The sequence below is a fragment of the Eucyclogobius newberryi genome, unplaced genomic scaffold (genome assembly GCF_026437365.1).
Source record: "Eucyclogobius newberryi isolate DKJ021-1_F unplaced genomic scaffold, fEucNew1.0.hap1 SCAF_17, whole genome shotgun sequence".
Lineage (NCBI taxonomy): Eukaryota > Metazoa > Chordata > Actinopteri > Gobiiformes > Gobiidae > Eucyclogobius > Eucyclogobius newberryi.
In genome coordinates this window covers 29183432-29195527 of record NW_027315801.1, presented here as the reverse complement: position 1 = coordinate 29195527, position 12096 = coordinate 29183432, and the positions used below count along the sequence as shown (strand labels likewise).

General features: G+C 41.9%; 1 protein-coding gene across 2 annotated transcripts in view; it reads left to right on the top strand.

The window, feature by feature from the left end:
- cacna2d3a (calcium channel, voltage-dependent, alpha 2/delta subunit 3a) overlaps positions 1 to 12096 on the top strand; it is a 113840-nt gene that overhangs the window by 54548 nt on the left and 47196 nt on the right. For both annotated transcript variants that reach the window (XM_072449833.1, XM_072449832.1), the window contains exons 6-8: positions 7876 to 8007; positions 8780 to 8991; positions 10955 to 11029. In XM_072449833.1, the coding sequence (XP_072305934.1) occupies positions 7876 to 8007; positions 8780 to 8991; positions 10955 to 11029 (419 nt within the window). The remainder of the gene's footprint in view (positions 1 to 7875; positions 8008 to 8779; positions 8992 to 10954; positions 11030 to 12096) is intronic.

Sequence of the window (12096 nt, the reverse complement as noted above, 5' to 3'; positions counted from 1 at the left end):
ATCACATGCTACTGATAAAAAAAGTTTTTACTATAGAATTTGTATGATATACTATTATACTAATATTATGGACCTGATTGCAAACCACTCTGAGGGAACCCTAATCTGGGGTGGCGACTGGAACCTACACTATACAGAATGCATCAAATTCAGGAGGCAATGGAGGAACAATAATTGACAAATTCCATAAATGAATTAAGATAATACGACTGATTGACATCTTTAGGGAGATGAACCCAAATCCACATAAAATCTGTTCCAGAATAACTTTTTTTCTGTCTTCAAAAAAGGCAGATATTGGCACAATCGACTTAAGTGACCATGCTTCTATCTACATGACTGTAGACTTGAAGGAGAGACAAAAAACACACTTTGGAGGTTCAATGCCTGCTGTTTGTGGAAAAAATTTCAACATTAAGACTTATGTGGATGCTGCTAAAGCCATTTTTAGAGGAAAAAATATAGCCATTGCCTCATCAAAAAAGAAACAAAGGGAGAATAAGCTAAAGGATCTGCAAGAAAAGCTAAAATTGCTTGAGGTAAAACATGTCAAGAAGGGGAATCCTCAAATGCAACAGGAAATGAGAGGAGGAATTATTTTTTAGTTATTATGAGAGTGGATCATCATTTTCAAAATTATTCACTTGGAAAATAACAAGCAGAAAGAACATTTTTTAAAATACGAGACAGACGGAGTAATGCAATCTTAACCAAACAAGACCAAATTCAATCAGCATTTTATCCTTCTATAAATCTTCTAAAATCTCAGAAGATAAAGAGGATGAACGTAATTATTTTCTGCACATCCTCAATTTACCTGTTATGATCAAAGAGCAAAATAAAAAATGAGGAGCTGAAATAATTTATTAGAAATACAAGATGCAATCAATAGATTATTGATTAAAGTGATGGGTTTACCTCAGAGTGGTACAAAGCTCTGAGAAATCACTTTGCTTTTAACAACTTTTAACTGAGCAAATTAAAAGACTCATTATAACCAAGAAATTAGTAACTAAATTATGACCATTATAACCCACTCACTGAAATGTTTATCAAAGTTTATTTTAATTTAAATGTGCCGTGATTTTGTTTCAATTGATGTTTAGTTGACGTCTACTTCTGTTCTTATTTTGACTTACACTCTCTGTGTTCTCTTCTGTCTTTTATATTTATTCTTTAAAAAATGCAATACAATATATATATATTTTTTTAAATGAAGAAGCTGTTTGTCACTTGTTTTTGTGTGAACTATTATTGGAGCAGTTGGGGTGAGATATTTGTCAGATCATAGAGATACGTAAACCTTTTGACTTTTCACCACAACCTTTTTAGTCAATTAGTCGATGCACAAGACCTTCCTTTAGTCGACCAAGAATTTATTTAGTCGATGGTAAATCAAATGTGGCTTAATTTCCCCCCACATCCACCGACAAGGTGCACTTTCTGAACATTAGGCAGCTCATTGAAAGCCCCTAGAATGAGAAGTGTAGAAAAGAAATCAGCGAGGGGCTTAAGGGGGCGTAGGAAATTCAGTAAAACTTCTGAAAAACACTTTGCCATGCTTTAATTATTCTGCTTTGAAATAAATTTGCAACAGCCTGCATGTCTATTATTACAGGGCTATCTGTATTGTGAGCATTGAATTTGAATGAGGCTCTTCTCACGGGGCCGGTGGTGGCTGTTTGCTCTGTTTACTGATGCCTCTCACCGTTATTTAGTTCAAACATCTCTTCCAGGGTTCGAGTGTTGTGCCTGTTATATAGTGCAATTATTTTTAAACACAATGCATTTTCTCCGTCTAGGTAACAATAACCATTTGACAGAACAGATTCCTTGCCATTTCAGAAAGGGCTCATAATTGCGAATGGGGTTTGTCTCACATCTGTTTTATGTTAGAGAGTCTTTGAAAAACACAAAACTGCATTGACGTCGGTTCTTTGAGTGAACAGACGTTGTTACTTTGACTTTTTGTTGTGTCCTTGGGTTACTTTGTCCACTTTGCATTTACAAATGTGTTTGGGTGACTTTGATTCCGGGTGGTTGCAGGCAAGACACGTTTATTTGTAGAGCACAATTCATACACAAGGCAATTCACAACAGGAACAAAAAAAATCACAAAACAGATAAAAAACATAAAGAAATTAGTGCAAACAAAATTCTTTCAGTAATATGCACAGCTAAACAAAATTGTTTTTTAGCCTACATTTGAACAGATTAGAGGCCTGTCTCATATATTCAGGAAGACTGTTCCAGATTTTAGCTACATAAAACTGAAACGCAGATCCCCCATGTTTAGTCCTGACTCTGGCACCAGCAGGAGGCCGGTCCATGTTTAGTCCTGACTCTGGCACCAGCAGGAGGCCGGTCCATGTTTAGTCCTGACTCTGGCACCAGCAGGAGGCCGGTCCATGTTTAGTCCTGACTCTGGCACCAGCAGGAGGCCGGTCCATGTTTAGTCCTGACTCTGGCACCAGCAGGAGGCCGGTCCATGTTTAGTCCTGACTCTGGCACCAGCAGGAGGCCGGTCCATGTTTAGTCCTGACTCTGGCACCAGCAGAAGGCCGGTCCATGTTTAGTCCTGACTCTGGCACCAGCAGGAGGCCAGTCCATGTTTAGTCCTGACTCTGGGCACTAGCAGGAGGCCGGTCCATGTTTAGTCCTGACTCTGGCACCAGCAGGAGGCCGGTCCATGTTTAGTCCTGACTCTGGCACCAGCAGGAGGCCGGTCCATGTTTAGTCCTGACTCTGGCACCAGCAGGAGGCCGGTCCATGTTTAGTCCTGACTCTGGCACCAGCAGGAGGCCGGTCCATGTTTAGTCCTGACTCTGGCACCAGCAGAAGGCCGGTCCATGTTTAGTCCTGACTCTGGCACCAGCAGGAGGCCAGTCCATGTTTAGTCCTGACTCTGGGCACTAGCAGGAGGCCGGTCCATGTTTAGTCCTGACTCTGGCACCAGCAGGAGGCCGGTCCATGTTTAGTCCTGACTCTGGGCACCAGCAGGAGGCCGGTCCATGTTTAGTCCTGACTCTGGCACCAGCAGGAGGCCGGCCCATGTTTAGTCCTGACTCTGGCACCAGCAGGAGGCCGGTCCATGTTTAGTCCTGACTCTGGGCACCAGCAGGAGGCCGGTCTATGTTTAGTCCTGACTCTGGGCACCAGCAGGAGGCCGGTCCATGTTTAGTCCTGACTCTGGGCACCAGCAGGAGACCGGTCCATGTTTAGTCCTGACTCTGGCACCAGCAGGAGGCCGGTCCATGTTTAGTCCTGACTCTGGGCACCAGCAGGAGACCGGTCCATGTTTAGTCCTGACTCTGGCACCAGCAGGAGGCCGGTCCATGTTTAGTCCTGACTCTGGCACCAGCAGGAGGCCGGTCTATGTTTAGTCCTGACTCTGGGCACCAGCAGGAGGCCGGTCCATGTTTAGTCCTGACTACACAGCTTGTGACTATAAGAGTAAATTAATTGTGTAATAATTTTAGAGGATAGAAAAATTCAATATAAGAATGAATCACACATTTGACGTTCTTAACAAGAAATATATCAGAAAAAATAGGGCTTTACACCCCTGAGAATTCTATGTTTTGTTTTTGTTGCATTTTATATATCCTGCGGTTTTCCTCCTGCAGACTGTGTACTTGCTGTATTCAATTACCTTTTATCATGTCTTTCTATTTTCCCCATTACTGTCCTTCTAGTCACAGTCTTGGACACCTTATAAATGATGTCGGAGGTGATGCATTGTGGGTCAGTGCTTGCTCACAGAGCTCCTGGGAATTAATCTCAGGAAGAGCGTGATACATTTAAGAATCCATCTTTCTAATGCTCCCCACTATCAAAACACTGCCAAGAACACCATATTTTATAGTTTTATGACAGGAATATGTACTACTGCTTTGGTAACGCACACTTTTACAGATGCTCAATAACGCCATGTTTTTCTCAAGATGAACCGGTCAGTGCTAGATGAGTATATGCAGAGGTTTGCACGGTGCTCCTTTGTCACCTCTTCGATTCAGTAATTATCAGGCGGATCATTTGAACCATTTGAACCAACCAAAGGGGACATATTATATAAAATCAACTTTTGAGAGAGTTTAACCATGTGATCATGGGTTTCCTCCATCATTCATTGTTGTTGTGCCTCTGTTAAGCACTTTGCGCACTCCTTGTTGTTGGAAAGTGCTATACAAATTTACATTGATTGGTTGATTGTTTGATTTGTTTATTTTATTTTAGTTTGGTTGTATTTAAATTGATTCATGTATAAGAATGAATTTTATTTACATTGCACTTGAAAATGTACCTCAAATCTCAAAGTGCTTGTGAAAGAATGAATGACGAATGAATTAAACCTGCATGTCTGGCATTTGATGCTTGAATGCTCAGATAATCTCTGTTTTTACCTACGTCCTATCCCACCCACGGCCCCATTACTCAGTTGCGATTATTCAACAGACTCCGAGTAAAACTGGTGAACTGCTTTAAACAGGTCCTAATCATCCCAAATAACAACAAATTATAGTTTTATATGATGTAGTTTAGAAACATTATGTGCACATATGAGGGCATTTGTTTTGTGTTTTATTGTTAGAACACAGTAATGACTTGCAAAAACTATTTATTTAGTCCCTGAACATGAGAAAAAACAACAACTTTGCCGCTTGGAATAATGTGGCTAATTTGCAGGTGCAAGAAGATGTAGGCCTTTAACAAAGTGAAACAAAACAGTCTGAACATTCTAAACTTCTGTCACCAATAAGTGGCAGTATAATGACCTATTTTGAGAAAAACTTTGTATTGTGGTCTAGACAACCCAAAATGTGTTGTCGGCCCACAGTTGCTGCGACTTGTCCCACACCCGGTCCCGTGATCACATCACTCCCGTTCTCCGCTCTCTCCACTGGCTCCCCATCAAGCAGCGCATAAACTTTAAAATACTCCTCCTCACCTTCAAAGCTCTTCACCACCTTGCCCCCCCCTACCTGTCTGACCTCCTCATCCCCCACCGCCCCACCCGAGCTCTCCGATCCTCCTCCTCTCTCACCCTGACTGCACCAACATCCCGACTCAAAAGTTTTGGCGACAGAGCATTCTCCCGAACAGCACCCCGACTCTGGAACTCCCTCCCCCAACCTGTCCGCCACTCTCCCTCACTCACAACATTCAAATCCCGCCTAAAAACATACCTCTTCACCCAAGCCTATGACCTCCCCTACCCCTAGCCTCCTCTACCCCATTGCCTACTCTTCTACCCCCTGTTACATATCCATCTTTTTCTCTCTACTTCTTCTGTCTTGTTCATTTTGTCTGTATATTAATGTGTATTGTACGTGTTGTCCCCCCCTGTCTGTAAATACCCCCCCCCCCCCTTTTTTATTATGTTCAGCGTCTTTGGGTCACTGAAAAGCGCTATATAAATAAAAGTTATTATTATTATTATTGTCTTGCCTATAATGACAAGTGGAATTTATTTAATTAAACTATAATAATTAAATAACTTATTTGGCGCTTTTAGAATCATGATAAAGGCCTTTATATAAATTGAAATGGGAAGCTAGAACCTATCTACACTTCATATACTGATCCTGAAGTCTTTAAATGGCGCCATAACCTCATATTGCTGTGTAAATGGACCTGGATCCGACCGAGCCTCCACAGCACAGATATGGCCTGTTTACTGTGCAGAGAGGCTTATTGTACAAGCGCTTCCAGAAGACTAATTCAATCATGGCTTATTGGAACCACTGTTGACAGCAGAACAAAAGGCAAGAATGGGAGATGATGGAAAATCTGTTATCTGCTTTTCATTCACTCCCTGTTAGGTATTTTTCTGTCTCTATAATATTACGCCTGGGTTTGACTTACTGCGTCTGTGCCCCTTACACATATCTTCATCTGTGCCCCTCACACATGTCTGTGCCCCTCACACATGTCTGTGCCCCTCACACATGTCTGTGCCCCTCACACATGTCTGTGCCCCTCACACATGTCTGTGCCCCTCACACATGTCTGTGCCCCTCACACATGTCTGTGCCCCTCACACATGTCTGTGCCCCTCACACATGTCTTCATCTGTGCCCCTCACACATGTCTGTGCCCCTCACACATGTCTTCATCTGTGCCCCTCACACATGTCTGTGCCCCTCACACATGTCTGTGCCCCTCACACATGTCTGTGCCCCTCACACATGTCTGTGCCCCTCACACATGTCTTCATCTGTGCCCCTCACACATGTCTGTGCCCCTCACACATGTCTGTGCCCCTCACACATGTCTGTGCCCCTCACACATGTCTGTGCCCCTCACACATGTCTGTGCCCCTCACACATGTCTTCATCTGTGCCCCTCACACATGTCTGTGCCCCTCACACATGTCTGTGCCCCTCACACATGTCTGTGCCCCTCACACATGTCTGTGCCCCTCACACATGTCTTCATCTGTGCCCCTCACACATGTCTGTGCCCCTCACACATGTCTGTGCCCCTCACACATGTCTGTGCCCCTCACACATGTCTGTGCCCCTCACACATGTCTGTGCCCCTCACACATGTCTTCCCCGGGTTTAGAACGAGTCACGGCTTTGGCTTCTATATGCAATAAGTGCTCTGTTCCTCCTCTGTACCTCTTCAGTCCCTCTACGAATGCTTCTGTACCTCCTCTGTCCCCCCTCTGTCCCTCCTCTGTACCTCCTCTGTTCCTCCTCTGTTCCTCCTCTGTCCCTCCTCTCTCCCCCCTCTGTCCCTCCTCTGTTCCTCCTCTGTTCCTCCTCTGTCCCTCCTCTCTCCCCCCTCTGTACCTCCTCTCTCCCCCCTCTGTACCTCCTCTGTCCCTCCTCTGTCCCTCTTCTGTCCCCCCTCTGTCCCTCCTCTGTACCTCCTCTGTTTCTCCACATGCTCATCTCCTCCCTCCCCTTTTTGAGTCTAACTTTTAAACTTGCTCCACTCCTGACCGCTCAATTGGCGATATAAACATATCTGAAAAATATGAGAAGAGAATGCATTTGCATTTCATGTAAAAAGTATAACATAAGTGCAGCAGTACGAGTCAGCACCACGAGTCAGCACCGTGCAGAAAGCAGGCTGTTTGTGACATCGTGGACACGCAGTGGTAAAACTGATCCACAATGAGTGCGTCTTCTTCTTGAGACGCCTCATTCACTGCAGTGAAGCGCCAATTCTGCGCCGTCCCACTGCAGACAGGTGACTGACCTGGTCTGTCTGTGCAGCTGAGAGCCAGAGGAAGAGGAGAGCACTCAGAGCAGTGAGGCTCTGTGTTGTGCCATTTCATGCACAAACCAAAGAAAGACGGTCACAGTTTGTGTATGACACTTAAATGTCTTTTAGCCTATTTCAATTCTAATTATTATTTCAGGCTAATATGCAGTTATATATTTGGTAGTTGCAAATTGTATTGTTTTATTTGATCATATTTGATCATTTCTCGAGGCTGTGGGGGAGCGTGGATCCATTTGTTGTCTCCCAAGGGGGCGTGTCAGAAAAAGTTTGAGAAGCTCTGACTTACTGGATATTAAATTTCAAAACTTGTATGGCCAATAGGTAATTTTGTGGTAATGATTAAAGCTCTACATTGTGAATTAAAAGCAAAATGGGGGCAATAATCATCCCAAGGGAAGTGATGCAATGGATTTAATTCAACAAACCTTTTCTGAAGAAAAAAGGTGTAATAACTACTAATGCACTAATGTTTTGAAACTGAAGTTGTTCAGTCAGACTTTTTGTTTTTCTTGGAACGTTAAAACTTTAAACTATATCAAAGTACCCATAATGATACTTGTTACTGTATTCACAAAAACATTACTGAAGAAAGAAGCCAAATCTACAACTTGACAATATCCTTTTCTCTCTAAATGTTAGATTCTGCTATTGTCAACGGCGTGTACTGGTCCGAGGCCCTAAACAAAGTCTTTGTGGATAACTTTGAGAAGGACCCGTCCCTCATCTGGCAGTACTTCGGCAGCGCAAAGGGCTTTTTTCGACAGTACCCAGGTACGTGTGTGTTCCCCTGTGTATCATATTCGGTTTGTCTCTTTAATTAAGTTGCTGTTTCTCTGAAGTGTACAGTGTGTGTGGGAAGGTACAGGGATTTTCAGATAGTGACAAGTTTGTTTAGAATGGTTAGAGTACAGTAGTGACAGGAATGTGGATGGTAGAGAAAAAGTAAATACAAAGACATTTGAATGTAGCATGGACAATGCTGCAATATTAGAATTAATGCTAGTAACAGGCTAGCACTAGAAGTTCTTAGACACTATTCTTAGACAATATTTACAGTTGTGCACTTTCATAATAGTGGTTTACATTTGTCGATGACCAGAATTCAACGCTTATAAAAAGACAAAGTTTTTATAGTCCACCAGCAGGGGGCGAAATACATGTGCATGAATGAGTTTGTGTGGGGAGCGGCTGCCACGCCTCCTTCTGTACTGGCAGATGCTCGCACACTTTATCAGTTCTGGGTTCTGGGCTTTCTAGCTCACCATCCAGTGTCTGGAACCGGGCCAGGTCCACTAAGTAAGGTCACTCAAGGAGGACACCACGCTCCATCACAGACAAGAGGCATCCAAAAGATTGGCAGGCATAACAGTCAATGAGAAGTACTTTAGAATAGTAACATTTAGAAGGATAAACGTTCTACCTGCAGCAGCTCTACCACACACGAGACCCACGTTCCAGAATTAACCTAAAGAAATCGGACCATTTCTATTCCACCCTATATCTTAGAATGTTTTTATTATCTCTTTCTCTCTTATATCAAAAGGCGTCAAATGGAAACCCGACGAACATGGCGTCATCGCTTTTGACAATCGGAACCGTAAGTGGTACATCCAGGCTGCGACGTCTCCCAAAAACGTGGTGATCCTGGTGGACGTGAGCGGCAGCATGAAGGGGCTGAGACTCACCATTGCCAAGCAGACCGTGTCCTCCATTCTGGACACTCTTGGAGACGATGACTTCTTCAACATCATCGGTGTAAGTTTGAACTACACTGCAATTGTCCGGCATTTATCATTACGAACACAGAGAACGAAAGGAAACGGCTCTTGTTCGTTTTGTTGTTGGCCTTTTGAACCTTCTCCCAACTTGTCGGTGTAATCCCTCATTCGGCCTTCAGTTGTAGTCATCTAAACTCCAGATGACTACAACTGAAGCTTTTTCTACAACTTCTCCCAACTTGTCTAAATGAATTGTGAGCTGAGAGTCAGTTTTCCCTTGGGCAGCTGTGCCAGTAAGAACCCATCACCTTAGAATAAATATCACTAAGATAATTGTATTCACGTGTTTGCTATGCATATGTCATAAAAAATATATATATATAGTGTCTTGTGTAATTGTATTAAATTCTGACTGGCTACATTATGACTAAAACTACAATGTAAAGCATTTTGAATGATGTAAAACAGAATTTGAAGCTCAATTTCAGAGGAACCTACATGTGCAGGTATCAGACGGCTTAATGCTGAGAACTTTTCTGTTGTCTCTTTCTACGTACCTGTTCTTCACACACGTCCTATTGTTATTTTCTTTTTTCTGCTGTGCCCTGGTCACAGCTCGGTGCGTGCCTCTATAGTGTGTGCACGCCACTAACGTTATTTTAGTATTCCTTTGCTTTTATTTGTATAAAAGCGCCTTTTGTACACTATACTGACGTGGCATTTAAAGGCACGACGGGACGAGACATACGATTTTGATGGATTGCTAAAGATTTAACTGGTTCCACTTGAGAATACCCATCGCTGAATGGGACAATCCATATCTAATTTATTTGACAAATGAAAATATTTTAAAACATTTTATTTTGTTGAATGAATGTTTCAAGGGTCCAAAAAATATCCCTGCATTTTGAACACAATTCTCTGAGTTTCCCAAGCTGGATTTCAACAACATTTCAACTCAACGCTACATCTTTTCATTTTTCTATTTGTTTCACAACTTTTCTTCACAAACACAGGCAATGTCTCACCAAACAGACCATTAGCTTGTCATATGCGCTTTAACCACATGTTTTTAATGACATAAGATTAGCTGTAGACCTAGCATATCGAGCACATATCAAGCACATAGCACTAGCATATCAAGCACATAGCAAGACATTATTAATAGAATCATTTAATGTGCTGTCTTAGTAAGTATTGGAGTCGGACCACAATTGGTGTCCGACTGATATTCACTTGTTTGCGGCGGTCTGTGTCTTTAAAAAGTGAACCAAAAAGCTACTGAACTGATAATATAGATGGTACAGGGGAATGGCAGAAAGGCGTTATTTGTACAATTTATAGGATGTATATTACGTTGGGCTTTATATGTTTTAGCGATGCGCAAATAGAGATCAGAGGGAAAAAGCCGGGACAAAACGGCTTCCTCTTCTGTCACAGTCATAACCAGTTAGCGCTGAGCTGAATGAAGATTTGAATTGCAAAACAGACAGTTGTGATTGGATCCTGCCTGTGGCGCCAAACCATTGTTATCATCTTTGCCTGATGAAAGTCCTATTTGCTTATGTGCGGGACCCAGCAAGTGTGTATGTGTTCTTACATCAACACGTCCCACCACAGCACCAACCTCGGCTCTTTCCATCAGAGCAAATTGTGTCTTATCACGCTATCCTAATCATATTGTTTTGTATTGTTATGTGTCGGTTTGAAAATGAGCTACAAAGTTTCAGCAAAAATGTACATTGTTTAAACATATCGCTTTTGTGTTACTTTCACCTGTCTTTTTTTCAAGAATAAGGCATATTAAAGGCCAAAAACAATATGAAAATGTAAAATAAAGCAGTCGTTCTTGCCTTTGAACAGTCATTCACACTGGCTTTTATCACTGAAAAACAGACGGGTTTTCAGGCCCTGTTAAGTTCTCGCAATCTTTTTTAAAACATTCAAAACAATGAATATTAATTTAGCTGATGATTTCTTGCTTCTGCTTTTGTTCGCAGTATAATGAAGAGCTGCATTATGTGGAGCCCTGTTTGAACGGGACTCTGGTCCAGGCGGATGTCACTAACAAAGATGTGAGTTTGGTTTATACATTTTACGTTTTGTCTGTTCAATTGCAAGAATAAAAATAAAAGAATAACAACAAAATATAGATTATAGGATACCACATGTTATCCATTCTCAAAGTTATAATTCAAAAGTCTGCGTTGTGTATTTTGTGAACTGTGCAATTATAAAAAACAAAATAATTGCAACCGGAGCGAGCAAACAGCTTGCATCACGTACTTGTTATGCTGGACACTTCTGTGCAGTGCAGACCAGCGTGCACCTCTCAGGGTTTGTTTTTAGTGACTTGGTGCTTGTTCCCAAATAAGTGTAAACTAATGCATATGGATTAGAGCGCTGTAGTTAAATGCAGTGTGACTCAGGCGGAGTCTGCTCTCTCCGATAAGGGAGGCTAAAGTCTTCTGCCGGAGCTGGGGGCAGCGCTGACTGTCACACTGAAGTCTTAAAGAAACTGCAAAACCCGCATCACAAACTGGGTCATAAACACCTGTTGTCAAAGCGTCGCAGGATTATACACTACCTGCTAGAATTAAGATTAAAATATGACACTTTTGTTGAGTTAATATGTGTGCTAAATCTGTCCACAGAGGGTGACAAAAATTGTGCACGTAATCTTTGTGCCAGTCCCAAGCAAAGATAAACAGACAGGATTGGTTACGTAAAATAAATAAATAAAATTGACTTTAATGATTATAAATAAAGAATACATTCTAAATATTAGTTTGATGTTCTGAAATACACAGACAATACATATTTTCTTTGTCACATATAACTCTAACTGTCAAACTGAGGGTGACAAAAAATTGTACGTAATCTTTGTGCCAGTCCCAAGCCAAGATAAACAGACAGGATTGGTTACGTAAATGTGATGGATCTGTTTATTGTCTGTTTTATTAATGATTATTATAAAGAAATGTTGACTTTAATCATTACAAATAAAGAATACATTCTAAATATTAGTTTAATGTTCTGAAATACACAGACAATACATATTTTCTTTGTCACATATAACTCTAACTGCCAAACTCACAATATGAAGAAAAATGTACGTAATCTTTGTGCCAGTCTCAAGCCA